Raw genomic sequence first — 18,745 nt, 5'->3', positions numbered from 1 at the left:
CAATATATCCTAAAAGCTAAACACAAAACAATTTTAGCATCTGCATAGCATTATTTAAATAGAACAGTTCTTAAACAAGCAATACGCCATTTAAAGGTGCAAATCTCAGCGTTCGCTACACTAGAAGTTCTTATCCAAAACCCTCTTGAATCCTGGAAAACTTGCTTGTTAGAAAGGTGCATGCTGTTCTAATATGTTCTAATATATATATCCTATGTCAGCACAAACAGCCCCCATGTAAACACGGAGCCGGGAGGAGCATGAGGAACAAGTCTGTTTCCATCAGAAGCCCTTTATCCTGCGTAAGAGGGCTGCACGCTAATAGATGTCCTAGGCTAACGCTAACTAGCTACAGCTGGCTCGCAGCTATAAAAAGCATTAATGAAAACATAAATACTGCCTTCTCCGCTTCCCTCAGCCCGGACGTCAGGGCTGCGCAAAGGCAGCGCTTTCCAAGAGCTGCTCCGTGTGAATGAACGCGCTGCTCCCAACCAGCCCGCTCCGGTTTCCCCGCTTGTTTACTGAACAGCGTGTGCAGGGATGCGCGGGGACAGACAGACAGACACACACACACCACGTGTGCCCTCTCGCAACCCCAGCCCCGGCCTTCCAGGGAACGCTGGGATAAAGGCAGGAAATGTCTGCTCACCCAGGGACTGACCCACGGACTGAACGCAGCTCGACTTTGCCATTTATCCCTGTGTTGCGCTGAAATATCGCTTTGCTGTGCTGCCACAGCTTCAGCTGTAATAAAACACACAGGCAGTGAGTGACATGCACGGAATTCAACAGCACTTTACACCCGGGACTTCTGTATGCTCTAAAAACTCACTGCAGTACTTTCGTTTTTATTGTGGCAAATACAAAACTAAATTGCAGTGGGGGAAAAAGGAAAGAGACAGGTTTATCCAGGACATAGAGAGAAAAGGGGAAAAAGCACATATTTCAACTCCATGGAACTAAGCATTGCAAATTGAGACCAAAACATCAGTGCTACTACAATCAGCAATTTGTATCAATCCACACCGCGCATACACAAAATCTTCATTATTATTTGACTGCTGAACAAAGGATTGCAAATTGAGACCAAAACATCAGGATACTGAAGTGCTACAACAATCAGCAATTTGTATCAATCCACACCATGCACACACAAAATCTTCATTGTTATTTGAATATTGGACTGTTTATCTGCTCTGTTACAAGGGTTTTATCATGAAAGCCACCATCTGCTTCTATGGATTTCAGCAGGTGACCTCAGACAGAGACAAATCCTTCAGGTGTTTGCAGGGAGGCCAGGCATGTTGGCTTGCTATTCAATATGCTAGGCTAACCACAAGCCTGAATCAATAAGTAAGAATCCTACCCAGCTTTTATTTTTCATTTTCATTTTTATAATGGAAATCCTTCTATACACAAGGAAAATCAAGAAATTTGGGGTTCTTCATCAAAAAAGTTTAGGAATACCCAAAATATATTTATCTTTTAAAAAAATCTTATTTCCAAATATCATTATTCTTCTTTCTTATGGTTTTGTTCAATGCATGACTTTTTAATTACTTCTGATTTGCATTACCCAAATAGCAACTGCAACCAGGCAGATCACCCCCAAATTCAGCAGGGATCAAACAAATCACAGAATGCAACCCATTTGTCTATGCAGGAGTTTCCTAAATCTAGCATACAGAGGTTATCCTATGAGGTGCAACCCTTGCAAGCATTTAAAAAGAAATTATCTGATTGCAATTCACTGATTTGCTGAAGTTGCAACCTCTAAACCAGATGTGACACCTCTTTTTGCTTTGAATTCTCCCCCCTCTCCTTGTACATATAAGCTGATTTCCAACTGATTTCTTAAAAATTCACAACCTTAGTAGAGTCCCTTCCCACTTGCACTGCTGAAACATAAACAGCCTGAGAGACACTGATTTTCCTAACTGTTCATGCATCCACTTCAAATACCTGTTTTCTCAGGATGTTATTGCTACAATTCTCCCACAAACCCTGGCAGTCCAAATAAAAAAGGTGACTCAGATACACAGAAGCACCAAGGTATAGATGGGCTCCTGACCCAGATATTTTCAAGCATGACTAAACAGCCCAAGCTGCAGCAAGAAAGCTTTGGCAGTTTTCAGCTCCCTTGGAAAGGAAATATCCACTTACTATTAAATTAAACAGAAATAAAGAAATTAAAAACACTTTTGGAAAGATTAGACACCGAGTGTCTTTGCTAACATTGTCTTCCACTTCCCACTTACATTATGTTAATACAGCCATTTAATTTATAGCTCCATATTGAAGATGTGACATAACTTGTTCCAATCAAATTAATTTCCTTGCACATTTTTCCTCATGTCAAACAGAATTTACAAATTTTGGCATTTGTTCAGAGGCAGTGGAAAATGCATAATCCCATTGTTATAGGACAAAGACAAGAACATCTGTAGTTGTCATGACTAGATCATATTTGAATTCAATAGTGGGGAAAGGTGCTGCCTCAGAGAGGAAATCCAGAGCTTCCAACAGACCAGGTTACTCACAGCCCCATCCAACCTGCTTCTGAACACTTCCAGAGAGAAGTCATCCACATCATCTTTCTGGGCAACCTGTTTCAGTGTCTCAGCACCCTTACAGTAAAGAATTTTTTCCTAATATCTAACCTAAACCCACGCTCCTTCAGCTAAAGGTCATTCTCCCTTGTCCTATCACTGCATGTCCTTGTAAAAAGTCCCTCTGCAGCCTTCCGGCAAGGCCTCTTTATGTCCCGGAAGGCTGCTCTAAGTTCTTCCCTGGAGCTTTCTCTTCTCCAGGCTGAAGAGCCCCAGCCCTCTCAGCCTGTCAATGTGAAACACCTCTGAAGTACACTTTGCATTCACTCCTAGCCTCAGGCACATGTAAAGCACGCTGTCCACACTGCAGTCAAACACACACCTCCAATCAAGTATCTAAATCCAGCGTGTTACAAACCAATTTGAACAAATATCAGGCAGTATGTATCAGTTAAATAATCCATTTTTTCTCAATGTAGGACTAAAATTAAAAAATAACGAAATCTCTTAACTCCCAACCCACTGAAACCCTTACCCTGTGAACTGTAATATACAGTAAGGCCATCCCAGGCCTTTGCTCATCACTTTTCCCATTTGAGGAGCATGCTCTTCTCCAAGCCCTGTGAAGTGCACTTTAGTCAAAGAGGGAGTTGAAGCATTAACTGAAATGAGATTGAGGATTTCAGCACAGCAGATCCCTACCCAGTGTGATGCTGCTGACTGCCTTTGGCTGTGAGAAATGGAACAAAACCAGTAGCCACCAGTCAGGACTGGCACATGAATGTAGGATAACCTTCTTACATTTATAACTTACATACCAATTTTAAACCACAATGCTTACTGAAAGAACTAACTGTCTTCTCTGAGGAGCTTTGTTTTATTTGCATTATTTGCTGTACCTTCATCTTTTGCATTGTATAAAAGAAAGCGTAGAAGAGCTTAAAATATAGATGTCCAGGCCTATGTTTCAGCAATATTTTCCCTTTCAAAGTCTGTCTTAATTAATAGAGCATACCCATAATCTGCACATTACAGATCTGTGTATTCCTGACTCTTTGAGACTCAAGACCTCCTCTTCCCCAAAAGAGTATCTTTGTAATACTTCTCCAAGGAGTATTGATCTGTTACATACAACATAAGCTTTTACAAAGCTGATGATAGAAAGCTATTTCTAAGAATCTTCCATTTTGGAAAATCACTAGTACATAAAACCTATGCTGATGTTTTTCTGCACATGCACTACCTCTGCAGATACTTAAGGCTGTGCATACAAAGACTGCTTACTTGCCAAGTGGCAAAGAAATTCCATGCAATATTCAGGTGGTTAAATTTCTCTCCCAACTGCTAGCTCACCTCCACTCAGGCATTTATAACATTTATCACTGCTCAAGGTTCTTGCCTTTGGGTATGATGGTAGAAGAAAAACAAATTCCAGAGACACAATCTGACTTTTACAAAGGTTTCTGAGAGCTTCAGCACAACTTTAACACTTCCTCCAGGAAGTGGTATAGTCAGTGAAATGTAGAGGTGCAAAACACACGTGGAAGATTTCTGCTCTCAGTTCTATCAACCACGTAACTTTCAGAGATACAAAAATTCAGGGGGAAGGTCAAAGCCGGGGGTAAGATTCCATACCTTTTAAGTAGGCCATCTTACAATAATTCTTGACAAATAACAGGTGCTGGAAAACTACTATTCCTGTTTGAAACCACCCAATGTACAACAGCACATACTTTGATTGTTGCTCCCCATTTTCAAATTGTTTGCTTTTTTCTCCCTAGACTGGTCTCTACTGTAGGATAATGTACAGGGACCACATTACTCTTCCCATTCTCACCATGTACACAGTCCCTCAAAAACAACCAATTGGGTGCATACAGCCATGAAGCAAAGAGCAGTGGGAAATGAGGTGCAATAAAGCTTCCCCAGCTTCCTAAAGCCCTGCATGTGATCATCAGAGGCGGGAGGTGAAATCACATGGTTACAAGGTAAATGCTGAGGACACACAGCTCTACATAATGATGCTTCTATACCACTTACCTGTCTCTGTGCTACTCAGGTATTTCTGCAATTTCTCCATCATGGGAAATACATCAGTTAGTAGAGCTACTCCTCCTTCTTGACCAAAAATGAAAGGCTTTAGGTGTGTCTGACTGCCTTCTATGAGCACATGGGTGCTTTACTGATCAGTCTAAGCACTTAAGTATGAAGGAAATAAAGCAACCAGACTCTCATTTTTGTTAGATGCATACAGGAGCCTGCGCACACACTATTGGCCATCTAATAGCTGGTTTCTATTCCTGTCCATTTGCTTTCCAGGGAGACTGAATCCCTGTCACACTTGTGGTCTGTGCTGGCTATCGTCTTCTTGAGCCTCTTTTCTGTACCAGCACTTTTTACCACTGACCTGACATATTTTAGAACAACAACAAATTGTTTATTTGCCTATTCCCGGCACGGGGACGAAAAACACTGCTGTACATTGAGGGGTCCTTTTTTTTTTCACTTGTACAGAGTATATCAGATAACAGTGCTTTCACCTTGCCCTTGGACAGAATAAGGTTATGTAAATATTTAGCACTGAAAAATAAACAGCAATGTCAAATTAACAAATTGTTGTACTACGGTGGCACTGGAAGTAGCCCAAGTTCCATCTAGTTGTCTGCAGCATCAGCAGGGAAAACAGACTTTCAGGGCTATCCAGACAACAGCCTGGGGAATCTACAGTGTTACTAACTACATAAGACAATTTAAAGTATTAGTTGGACAGAGTGATACTAAAGCTGTTTTTCCAACAGTCTTTTGTCCTTACTCTCTGTTTTGGTGGCTCCAGTTTGAGAATTACAAATACAGCAGGGTGGAGGCAAAAGGGAATAATCCAAGTGTCAGGGAGTCTTTACTGTGAATAAAAAAAGAGAGAGAGACACTTCAAAGCAGAAACCAGTTACTAGAGCTGGAACCACAGCTATTAGGAGAACTATTATAAGTCTGTCAAGTAGCAATTAGACTACTTTGCAAGAATATTAAGAGCAGTATCTTCACTTCGGAGAAGGATTTGAAAAGGGAAAAAATAGAGAAACCTTTTAGTTTATGGCGTACTGCATTTCAGTTACTTATTTCCTGTTTATTTTCCACTTGAAAAATCACATCCCAGAAACATAATGTAATTTTTTAAAACTTGCATTTATGACCATTCCATTTAAAATGTTTTGTTGAGAAAAAAAACGCAAAAAACAAATGGAATGCTGTAAACAGATTTAAGTCAGCCACAAAAAACATTCTGACAGATGTTAGCATCTGTGAACATGGATCTTTCATGACAGTCCTTTCCAATCTGGGCTCTTTTCAAATAAGAATCCCTCCAGAGATTTTTATGTTGTTGTTGTTAATTTCATTATGTTTTATAAAACTGAAGGTATGTTTTCCATACCAGAGGGATAACCTTTCAATGTATTAATCCATCTCCTTGGAATACTAGTTGCAGCATCTGACACTCTATTTTAGTCGTGCATGTTGCCAGACAGGTTAATGCATTGACTAGATTTGTGTTAAGATAAACAGCAAAGATCACTGGATGAAGAAAAAGAGGGGGGAAAAAGGAAATCCAACTAAGAAATTAATTAGTTCTACAGGATTATCACTTGCCAATAAAACTGTTTTACAAAGAATTACATATGAACAGACTACTTGGAAACTTGCAACAACTTGCTAGACCACAATGAATTACAGCAACCGACTATCATGTTTCTTTGGGCCTTCTCAGAAAGAGAAATGTGATTTTCCTCACTTCTATTTCTTCCAGCCACTCAAACAAATCCTCATCTCTTCTAAATATTTTGCTCCCCAAGGAGCATGGTGGCAGACCTTTCCACTGCTCTGTGATCTGGCAAATAGAAAACAAAATAAAGAGCAAAACTGAAAGAACTACAGATGAGTAGTGCAGAGATGCAGACCACACTAATTTTTAAAGTAAATGTATGGTCTTTCTTTTGTTCCTGGAATAGAAAGATATAGCAGGCTTTGTTCAGGTAGGAAATAGGTCAAAACTTGCCGAGAGAAGTGAATGGAAAATTTGCCTAGTCACCCACAGATTTTAAAGTGTGGATTCACAGCTACAGCTAACATTGTTTTCTACCAGCAGTGGTTAGTTCTTCCTTCATGACAACACCCTTTTCTGTCCAGCCTCCTCACACAAATCCTCCAAGTGCTCTGACCAGTTTAACTGCCTAATAGTCCTAAAAGTGCATCTATTTCAGTTACACTGACAACCACACACCCAGCCCTGCCCTTTAAGGCACAAAACTGACCAGCTCTATTTTTTACTAAACTCACGTGGCCTGCTCAAAACAAACAGATACTGGCAGGAGCAAAATCCAAATTATACACTGCTTTATCCCAGGAACACAAAGTACAAGGCCGGCTCAGTGAGTCAGACACCTCTGAGCCAGTGAGCTCCTCAGGTTGACAGGAGTCTCTTTGGGATCCTCATACTTGTAAGCCAGGACATTTTCAGAAAAGAATCAAAACAATTGGGTTTAGACAAACATGTGTTGTGTCATTAACAAAAGTATCTCTCTGCCATCAGAGGGGAAAAGGCAGCAAAAAGTATGCCAGGAATGCTGGAAATGGCCAGACAGTCACAGCGAGTCATATTTTCTTCTGTTTTTTTTTTTCCCCCAAGAAACTCCTTCAGCATGAAAAGTCCATTTGCAAGAGCAGTTAGTTACGGGGGGAAAGGCAAATATTTCAACAATAATACAGGGAATGTGGATCCAATTTATGCACAACAGAAGCCGGAGAACTCCTCAATCTCTGCAAAGATTTCTCAGCATCCTTGGAAAATGCTTTGAATACCTCAGCTGAGCCAACTTCAACCCTTCAAACATATCCCTTTGTCTATCAGTAAAAGGCCATATTCCACATGTGTATTTATGAACAATAAATGCTAGATGCACATAGGCGGCCCTGTAGTTTCTATGTTTCACAAGCGTTAGTTTGAATCAATTAAATTAATCCATTTCCTTACAATCAAAATAGAGGTTTCTCCCACAATTTGCTACTCTCTTACTAGAAACTGGATGCCTTGAACCAAATGCATCACTTCCCCTACTCCACGTTTAATTTCATGCTTCTTTTCAGCTTATTGTGGTGGTTTTCATGCTTCCCTGTGACAGCAGCATCTACGTTATTGTGGAGTGCTACAAAAGAAGATATGCAATAGAACAGCCTGTTTAAAATACAAATCAATTAGGTATTAATCTATCTTGATATCTATTTGGAAATTTTTGTCTATGAAACAATGAGTAATCTAACTCATCTTGCCTCATAAAATACAAACCTTGTTTTCCTGGCAGTTTTACTTCACAGAAGGAAATTTAAAAAGGAAAAAGTAAGGGTGGTTTTGTTACAAAAGAATAAGCCAGTAGTTGGTTCAAAGGATTGCCAGAGGGCGTTGGACCCTTTTGCTCACTATCAGGTGACAGACACATACATTTTTGGTAGAGGAGAAGTCTCGTGTGGATGTTTATCAGCCATGGAAATAGCAGCTGATAAAGCAGCAAGAGGTGTTTTTCAATCCTCAGTCTATAAAAGAAGTGTTCGTTCTCCTCTTTGCAAATGAGAAAGTGGGTTAGTTTTTTTGATTCAGGATCCAAAACACAGTCTGACAGCCGTGAACAACAAACAAGCTGTTTTTTGAGCTGAGACTTCTATGAAATTTGAGGAACTTTCAAGAGACCAGTTTAACAACTGCACATGAATATACCCAGCCACAGCATGTACGCAGAAGCAACAAGCTCTCATTTTTTATTCCATTTCTATTTCATGTTTGACATAAGAAGTGCAATCTGAGATTTCTGTTTTCTTTCACCCCATTCCTGTGAAGGGTGTGGGCTCAGGCAGGTTAACTACCTCAAATTGTGAGACTGCAAGCTGAGTGTACTTTTGGTTAAGAGTTGGAAATGAAAAAATCAGGTAGAATAACAGTTTGTCAGGTGCCCTGACATTTGATCAAATGTAGCCCTCTGGAAGAAAATCTACACTGAGGAGTACTGTCCTCAAAGCCACATATTGATGTGGGCTGGTAAAGTACTTCTCCTCTTACTTTTTAAAAAATATATATATTTAATTAAGAATGAATTAAATACAAAGCAATGAGTCCAGACAACAAGATGTATCAATTACTTTTTAAAAATAATGTTCAATGTAACTATTATATGTAAAAGAGCTCCTATAAATGTCGTGGACAAGGCTGTTAATAATTACTTTCCTGTGGGTGACGACCAAGGTAGTATTTTAGGAAAGAATAATCTTCCTAAGTTCCTTCTGGAGGAATTTTATTGATCAATGAGTGCTGTGAATTACCCAGAGGCTTACAAGGTAGCAAGAATTGAGAGGATTCTAGTATTTCAAAAGCTCAAGGAGAAGGACCATTGAGGACATCACTATCCACCTGCAGGGTGGCTTAGAGGAATTCAAATTATTCAAAACTTTGAAGAAACCTTTCAAACCCTACTGCAAATTACATCTGGAGAGCTCTCAACAGGGCCTGTTAAACTAATTGCACATCTCCATTCAAGTCCCAAACTCTGCAGGAAGAAATGTTTGCTCATGCCCTGAAAGGCTGAACTTAGAACCTTAATACAAGCTCTTCCACTATAACTTACTTTAATGATCTTCCTGAGTGAAAAAAAAAATCTGATATATCTTACCTTTCATTATTTTAAACCAGCATGAACAAAAAGTTAGTGCAAAACCAAAGGAAGAAAATGCAGTAACAGATACAGCTATCTCAGACCCAGGGTTGCCGAGAAAGACTGAAACCAGTCTTTGGTCTCAAACCTTGAGAATCACAAAAGAAGAAGGAAAGAATTCAACGGTTCAGTATGGGTCAGAAAAGGAAACTGTTTGCCATATCTTTTGTATTTAAGAAAACAAGGTCCAATTCTTGATTCCCTCCACTGTAAACAGGACAGTGTTAGGATGCAAAGACTAAAACATGAGAGGCTAAAACAACTGGCTGAAAGCTGTGTGTTCCATGAGGTTTGCATGTAATGTTTCTGCACTGCTGGTTATGTTTTGATACCACAACACTTTTTACTGCAGAGGAATCTTAACTGCTGAGGCCTCCAGATTTCCAGAAGTCAACAGCATCTTTTTCCAGTGATTTCACAATGGAAGTATACACCTATGTTTCTCTAATAGCATCTGTGCAAAATCCTCATTATAGAAGGATTTTGTCTATGTGGTTTTTTTTGTGTTTCAAAAGACCACGAGCAAAACTCACTAGCAGAGCATACCAGAGACTGAAATAGGCAAATGGGATATAACAACAATTCTGTGAAACTCAAGGAACAGTATATGATGCTCTCAATTAGCTTCTCATTAATTCATTTTCAATCTTCCTGTCATCTGTGGATGACATAAACTATAGACAGACCTTTCCCTTCTCTGGGCAGGACTACTTCTGTATCACACTATGCCTATTAAAGAACTACACCACGCCCAACAACAGCCCCATGCCTTCCTTGCTGAGTGTGCTTATTCCCCACAAGATGACAACCAAGAATGACATTTCTGAACTCACTCCTCTTTAGTTTCTCATATATCACAGCCTCAACAAAAAAGTTCCCATGCATCTCATTACTCACCTAGCATTTGGTGGATCTGAATTCGTGACAGGTGCTGCACAAAGAGGCTTGTTTCCTTGAGTGTGGCTTCTGTACCCTTCTCTTGCAGGCAAGCAGTACACCCTTTGGATAACGACTTGGACCTGCACTTCTCTCCATCCCACTGCTCCCTGGCTTTCCACCATTTCAAGCAGAGAATCATTAACAGTTCTCAGTGCTAAGGGATGCTGTTTTGGATCACCGTTGTTACGGGTTTGTGGAGCACAGGGAACCTGGTGAAGGAAAACCCATTAAGAGAAACATTCCAGAGAACTTTGAAATTATGTAGAGCTAGAGAGGAAAATGCCATCATGAAAAATCAAGTTGCAAGCACAAAATAAGTTTTGAAATACTTACTGCTCCTAAAGTAACTTACAGGCTAGTAGCCAGTTATTTATTGTGTTTTTTCAATAAACACTCAAGAGTGTTGCACACATGGTGTGCTCCTGTATTTAACTGGTGCTCTGGACTGAGCTAACACAACCCCTGAGAGATGAAGGTGACACCAGCAGGAAAACGGAACGGATATTAGCCCTTATGATTCTTCCCCTTGAATGGAGTTTTATTTTGGTGTTCTGTTCCTTCCTCCTCTTAAAAAAAGGGTAAAATTCATCTTGAACACTTCTGGACTTTTAAACAAAGTTGGAAATGAACAGGTGTCTAGTTTTATAGACTAATAAGCTAGTCCTCAGACTTACACATTTCAATGGAAAATATTTCAGTGTTAAAGAATTAGATTATTAATGAAAAATACAAAACTTTTAAAGCCAAAATTTTATTTTTCCACTACTTTCAAAACATATTTTACTAATAAAACCTTCCCAACTTGCAAAATAAATTTCATTAATAATACAGTTTGCCTTAATCTAAATGAGAAATGTAATTTTATCTTGATTTTAAAATAAATCTCTCTTGATCAAGACTGTATGCAAGCATAGGCTAACATGGTCAATATATATAGGTCCCTTTGCAGCATGAGCCAAATTTCTGTTTTCACAATGAAACCTGTTTTTATAAAAAGCTGTGTGTGAAGAAAGGTTTTCAGAGAATCACTGACTGTGCCGTAAGTATTATACACCAATAAAGAAGGAGGATTTGCAGTATTTACAAGAAAATTGTGGTACGACACTGCTCTTTGTCTACAAAGTGGTTGCAATAAAACTTGTCTACCAAGTTCTAAATGAAGTGGTTTGTTTGTTAGGAGCCATGAGGGGAACAAGTAAATTGTTCTGGTTTTCAAATACCACCGTAGAAGCTTTTTACAAGTTAGAGTTGAAGCAAGAAATTCAATTAGGATTTGATTTATGTAACTTTTTAATTCCCAGGCCTATAATGGGAATTATATATAAACCAAACACAAAATGTTGACACTCATGGTTCTTCAAACTTGAAGGGCCAAACTTGTCAAATATTAAGAATCATTTAGGTAGCCAATATAAAGCTTTTACAAGAGCCTTACTTTCAGAAAGTGCTGGCACACACTTTGAAGAAAACAAATCTCTTAAAATACCTCGGCTTGTACAACCACAGCTACAAAAATGTAGAGTCATTTTAATACAAATAAAGTCAAAGTAGGAAAACAAACTGAAGGGGTGGGAATGGGGGGTGATGTTATCCATTGATGTTTTAAAGAAAGGATAGGATCTATAAGCAAATGATTTAAGACATAGGAATATGGAAAAGGAATATTTATTTTAAATAGTATCTTGAGTGAGTTAGAAGAAAACAGTTATTTTTAGCTATTCAGCTATAAAGAATAAGAGAAAAATCAATGAAAAACCGAGTTATAATTACTATTTAGCACAGTAGTGAGATTTCAGCAAAATACCCTCACAGCAGTTCAGTATTTGGATGGACCAAAAGCCTCCACTAAGAAAATATTATTAAAGTAAACACTGTATATTATTCAGCCTTGACTAAATGAAAGGGGAAACCAAACAGGTCAGTAATTTAGAATTTTTGTTTTTCTTATGATTTCCAAACATCTGCTCACTAACTTCTTACCAAGTGCTTAACTGTGAACCAAATGGACCATACCTGATTATCTGAAGATTCCTGGTGTAACTTATCATCGACGTCATCAAGTCTGAAGGTCTGTGCCAAAGATATAATATTCTTCCTGATAAGCATCTTTGTAAGACCATATGTCTTCTCTCTGGCTTCTGAATGTTCATTACATAGCACCTTCTGACTAAAGTAGGTGTTCATGATAACAGGAACATCTGCATTTTGAAGAAGCAGTTTTTGCCTGGAAAGAAACAATTTAAGTGGCATCAAATCCATTGCAAGTTAAATTACTGATAAGCACTGTTTTGAAATGTGTATTGCATGGCATTTCTCTCTCCCTTTTTCTACAGTTACCACTAAAACACTGCAGAGGTGTGTTATCCAATTTGCAAATTACCCACGCCACAGATGGAGTTGGCTTGGAGCCGTCTCAGCTCAGGCACAGCCCTGGGCGATTGGAGACCCACTGCATCCAGGGACAAGTTATACCTGGAAGCCAGCTGAGCTGCCAAGCCCCATGAGCCCCATCTGGCTTCACACAAGTGCTGCTTGGTGTCTCCGTGCTGTCAGCACAGAACCCAGAGCACCAGGACTCTGCATAGTTAGTGAGGTAAAAGCCATGAATGAAAGACTATTAAACCCGCTCCATGTTAATTCAGACCACTGATCCACTGGACCCAGCCTGACCCTTGCAGGACATTCCCCTCTGGTGAGTGCTTCCCACCAACCCAAATCCATTCTCATGCAGCTGGCAGCAAGATGCTCCTTCCTCCTCAATTTTTGTTAAAGCACAATCCCATGTTTTCCTACAATCCGCTGTATATTATCTTGCCTGTGTGTTGTCACTGTCATAAACGTGTTCAGCAGTTATATTATGGAGATGAAGCAAGTTTCCACATCTGTGACATTGTTTCTCAAAATATAACCATACAGAGTTAAAAAACAAAATGAAACAATGAAACACTCAAATATACTTATTTCTGATCTCAGTCCATACAAGACCTTCACCATGGTCTGTTTTACAACAGACTCCTTCACTCTTTAGAGAGTGGATAGCTAAAGGGAGATTGATGTATTCATATTTTCAAAGGCACAGGAAGACATGCAGCAAGCTTGAAATATAATCTCTGTTATTTTATAATTAGGAAAATAAAATAACAGCCAGATGATCTCTGTCTTCTGGGAAAAAAGGATACATTTAAATATAAATTATGAACAAGATGTGTTGCTTCTACTGTGAACACTCACAGAAGTTATTATTTGAAACAGAAAATTAATGAAAAGTTACAGCATAAAACTAAGGCCTGAACTTCACCATAAAGAAACCTTATTGCCATCTGTGAGCTCCCCAGATTTAGGGGAGCAGCAGTTCATCTCTAAGGGACACCTAGTCCTTTGACTTCAGATGCATTTGTTAACAAAGCTTCCAATTTAGAGCATGAAAATAGCTCACAAGGCTGCCAAACTGACATTGCCTGATAATTTTCTGCATTACAGGATTAAAACTGAGGAATTAGCTTGGTCAGCAAACTGAGACTCTGATTTTGCAAAATTTTTCAACTGCTACTTACCCAATTTTTTCTAGAGAAAGAAATGTATATAAAATTTACTACAGATCTCAGAACAGTTTAGGCTGTCTTTATAGACAGATGTGTAATGAAAATTTTAGCACCTTCTTTCTTGAGATGTCTGTGTTCAGATCCAAAGTAAACAGGAAATCTTTCTGAACATGAGACCATTACGTCACCAATGTCAGAAGAATGTTTGCTTGATCTAAAACATCTCATTCTCTAAAAAAAACCACTGACGTTAGCAGCAAATCATTTGCAGAAACTTTGAGGTTTATGGTTTTATTTTTATTTTCCTGAGCAGACATGTGATCAGGTTTTTTGGTTTTTTTTAAAGGCAGGTAGGTTTTACTGTTACCCAAAATGACGTGTACCTTGATTTTGCTAGGCTTATGCATTCCATGTCTCGAGTACCTTTATAATCTCCAAGAACTTTCCTGGTGAAATACTCATTATTTCATCATATCTTTACATGGGCAATGCATAAACTACTGGCTACTTGGCTTTTCCACAAAGCAAAAATGGAGATAAATATAAATATGCTTTCAGGAGAAGCCTCTAATTTCTTAAATGCAATTTGTTCACTAAAAACACTCTCCTGAAGAAATTGTTTGTTTTAGACCTGCATAGATGTGCACAGACTTAGCAGTTATTCTTCACCTACATAAAAAAATATTCACATACATCTACTTAAATCTTCCCTATTTCTCAATGGACAGATACCAGGAATAAATAGAAATTAATCCCAATGGAAATGAAAGAAATAAGAAAGAAGTTTATAATAAGCTCACTGTTTTGTGTACAGGTAGATAGCTAAATGGAAATATTTTATACATATATGTATATATGGAAAACATAAAATTATTTATATTTTGTGTACAATATATAGAAGAATTGTATTGTTTATTTACATTATTACCAAGTTTTAGATATTTTTATTCTTCAATATGAGAATTATTAAAATAGTATCAATTAATTGAATGAAAACCCTTTTCCCAGAAGTTCTTTCTAGTACTGCACAGCAAAAGCACTTTCTGTGGAATGGGAACTTTGACTGAAATCTCTGCATTGCTGCTGCATATTATTCATACTGTTTTCTTTGCAACAAAAGCAATCATGTTAGAGACACATGTATACCTTAAATTCTTTTCTGTCAGTTTGAAAGGTACAGACCGGGATAAAGAAAGCCTATCATGCTGGAAGAGGTGAGAAAAGAAAAATCCCCAAACTTCCCCAAGCAATCCCCATATGTGTCCCTGTCCCTGAGACACCATAACTGATCACCTCAACTTTAAATATCTGTTTCAGCTGCAGATTCTCTATAACCAGAAGCAGCCTTACTTTAAAATACAGAATACACTGCAAAATCCTCTTACACATAAAGTGTTAAACAGGCATTGCAAGTCTTCTGTGGCCTCTCTTATATTGCTTCTTTTCTATCTGCTTCCTAATAGTTTAAAAAGCTAGTTTTCAAAGAATGAGAGACATCACCTCATTCAGCTAATCTAAACACAATGGAAAAAAATTAAAGCTCAGTACAGATCATAAACCCCTCTGAATCAATCCCTTGTCCTCTCTGATTTTTTCTTGCTCAGCAAAGGATTATTTAAAAGTCGGATTGACTTCCTTAATAACTGCCTTTAGACCTTTGTAATGACCTGAAGTAGAGACTGGGAACTTTTTATACTACGGGGTTTTTTTTTCCCGGTATGTAGACAATCAGCAATTGCCGTAAGTGGTCACATGCTAAAGGAACATGAGGCAATACTGTTGTTTTTTTTTTCTTTTCCATCAGCAGCTTGCTTCTCTGTCCAAGAATGTAGCTTGCTTTTTCTCTTCCTCCCTCCTATGATGGAGGCTATCTGGCCAAGTAGGCAGCAGACGTTCTTGCCCACTTCTACGTTTATCGTGGTCTGTCTCCATCCTTGATGCGGAACGCAGCAGCAGAACGTACAGCATGGCACAGGCTAAAGGGGCTGACGCTTCCATTTGAGGCAGGGTCTCAATCCTGGGGCCAAACAATCAGCAGGTTTGCACTGTGGTCTGCCCTGCACAGCCCATCCACAGCCAGCGAGGAGTTGTGACTCCACAGCAGCAGCGAGCTCACAAACCACACGCTTCCGTTCAGTTCTGCTGACATCAAACAGCGGTGCTGGTTCATGAACTCAAGAAGACTCCAGATCACTTTAAATTAGAGAACATATTTTTTTGTTCACTCTCCCTGGGTATTTTATAGGGCTTTTGTCTTTTGCTGTTTTTTCTCTTTTTCCTTTACAAAGTGTATAACACCTAGAGTGGTTTCTTTGAAGACTACACTGCATTAAATGAACACTCTTACAACTTGCACTGTAATTATGAAACAGGCTATTCTCAAGTCTCAGAACAGTGACTGCTGCATAAAGCAGGTTTAACTTCCATCAAGTAGCACAGCAGTAACACATGTAGAACAAGAGCGTGCCAGAGCCTTACACTGTTGCTCAGAAGCATGAGGAATCATTCCCCATACGAACAACATAAAGGGCCCATCCCTGACTTCCTAGGAATCACTTGTTTTATCCAATGTAGAGGAAGTTGCACATGCCACCTTTTGCTTAGGGTTGCATGGCACTTGCAATGCTTTTCTGTGAAATGTCCAAGAAATGCCTGAGCATTGAGCTAATGATAATAATTAAGAAACAAATCCTCCCAAAACCCCAAAAAAACTTAAGTTCAGGCAAATCTCAGCCCACCCATCACCCAAGGAGAGTAACTATCTTCTCAGTATACATACCAAATCAACAAGCCATTTGTGACAGACCTGCTTTCTGCCATGCCTAGAGATTGCCCAAACACAGAATTTTCATCCATGGGTGAGTAATCTCACCACATGTGTGTGAGCCTCCATCAGCATCATTTACTGCTGCTGTAACGCTGCACGGACACTGCAAGTCTGAGCTCACACTTTCACAGTACAAAACTTCTTCCCATGCCCCAATGTCAAAGACAGAAAACAAGAATCAGCTGTATTTCTTTCTTTGAAATTATCTTATTCAAAGCAATGGATTATTGTAGTACAAGTTCCCAAGGCTGATTGTACCATTTTCCCTATGGAAAAGTAGCACTAACCAACCAGATCAATGTCCACAGTCACATCTGGCAAATATACAATTCTCATCTGTGTCAGGTTTCCAAAGAAATATGGCTTTGATACTTCAGAATAGCAGGTCTGCAGAAGATGTAACAATAAAAAGCTAAAATTTCTGCTTTTATAGAATGATGCATTTTATTTGTGAATAGAATAGTTAGATACTTGTTTTGTCCCCCTACTGGAAAAATATTTTGTCTGAGAACTCATTCCATGAATACAAGACACAAAGAAAAGAACATATAGCTGTTAAATATATAATTTGTTATAGCCCAATCTATTACAATTTGTCACTGAACCTCAAGTACAAAGCAAACTAAGAAAATCAGTAAAACAACACAAGTAATGAAGATAAATATTTTCTATTGCAGTGTAAGTTCTTTCTGCAAAATACTATTGTACTTCTCAACAAAACTACTTGTAAACCTAAGAAATCACTCCAGGAAGAAATTACAGTGCACAAAGCCAACATTTTTATCACTATATCATTTTACTAATTTCAGAGTAATCATATAAACTAACCACTGGCTTGCCATAGTGCTGCCTTTTGAAATCTGACACCCTGTAGCATGAAAAAAAGTTGTATGGAAATGTTCACATTTAAGAAGAGCTCTGCTATAAAAAGCTTGTGGTTAACATTAAGCACTATTATACCACACACCCAGCGCTCTCACCTCTGCAGGGAGCTGCACTGTGTGCTAACTGAAGGGGATGTACAGGTCTTCTGAAGTAGGAAAGCACAGATGGATATCAAAGCAAATCTCCTCCACCTCCAGGAAATTACTGTAATACCAGACTTTACCAAGACTGGAAAGCAGGGAAGTTTCTCAGAGCTCTACAGCCACTCATTTTGGCTATGAAGAAAGCACCTGAAATTGCTAGCATTCTGGACCCAAATTCATCATGATAAGGCTTAACCTTTGGCACCACCAAAACATAAAATTCCACTCATAGGCTGCGATTACGTACAAACTGGCATGGAAACAATCACTTGAGCTTACTAGGATAATACTCCCGAGAGAATTCACTAAAAATCTACTCCAACTGGGATGCTGAGACTTTTTTAACACCTAAGTCAGACACAAAACAATTGGTATTAAAAAACCTGCACACAATGAAACATTAAATGGGAATGTTGCTTTAAAAACAGAACAAAAACATTTCCCCCCATGGTATGAGGGTGTTACAAGTAACTAGGGAGATATAAATATCATGGTTATCTTTTCATAATCAAGATGTTATGAAAGAATTCCAATCTGTGTGCTTACCCCATATATCAACTTGTGTCTGACTAGCCATGAGCTCATTATTCAGATGACTTCTTCCCTCTGTACCCAGTGCTAAACTGCACGTAGAGTTTGAGGTGGCTGAGGGAGCCACCACAAAGTCCAGGGACATGCCAGAGGGATTCTAAAAGTTGGAGAAAAAAAGGAAGCAAGCAAATTGAAAATGACATCATGTTAAAACTTGTGGTGAGTGCTAGAGAGAACAAAAATGACTGTCCTGGTGTGAGATCAGAAGCCCACCTACCCTGCACTTTAGCTTAGAGCAGCAAACAGCAAATATTTGAAGACTATGAAAACAAAAGCAAGCATCTAGTGAAAGTTCTCCAGAACACTCTGTGATAACTTCCAAAAACTTTCAGCTTAGGGACTTCCTAAGGCAGAAGTAATATCTCTGTATCTAACAGTCTTTAGTAGACTTTTCTTCCAGGAACATATGTGCCTGGTTTTTGACCACTTGTACACTGATGGCATCCATAACATCCTGCAGCATCCACCGTGCTCTGCAGTCTAATTACACGCATCTGAGAAACCACTTCCTTTGATT

At 38.9% G+C, this 18,745-nt stretch overlaps 1 protein-coding gene across 1 annotated transcript in view; it reads right to left on the bottom strand.

Annotated features, from left to right (window-relative positions):
* SPIDR (scaffold protein involved in DNA repair) overlaps positions 1-18,745 on the bottom strand; it is a 148,725-nt gene that overhangs the window by 57,337 nt on the left and 72,643 nt on the right. The window contains exons 5-6 of the mRNA XM_031066600.1: positions 12,254-12,464; positions 10,199-10,449 (exon numbers count right to left, since the gene is read on the bottom strand). Coding sequence (XP_030922460.1) covers positions 10,199-10,449; positions 12,254-12,424 — 422 coding nt within the window. The 5' untranslated portion in view covers positions 12,425-12,464. The remainder of the gene's footprint in view (positions 1-10,198; positions 10,450-12,253; positions 12,465-18,745) is intronic.

The sequence above is a fragment of the Geospiza fortis genome, unplaced genomic scaffold, assembly GCF_000277835.1.
Source record: "Geospiza fortis unplaced genomic scaffold, GeoFor_1.0 scaffold53, whole genome shotgun sequence".
Classification (NCBI taxonomy): Eukaryota; Metazoa; Chordata; class Aves; order Passeriformes; family Thraupidae; genus Geospiza; species Geospiza fortis.
The sequence above is the reverse complement of the archived record's forward strand: the minus strand, read 5'-3'. Positions and strand labels throughout refer to the sequence as shown.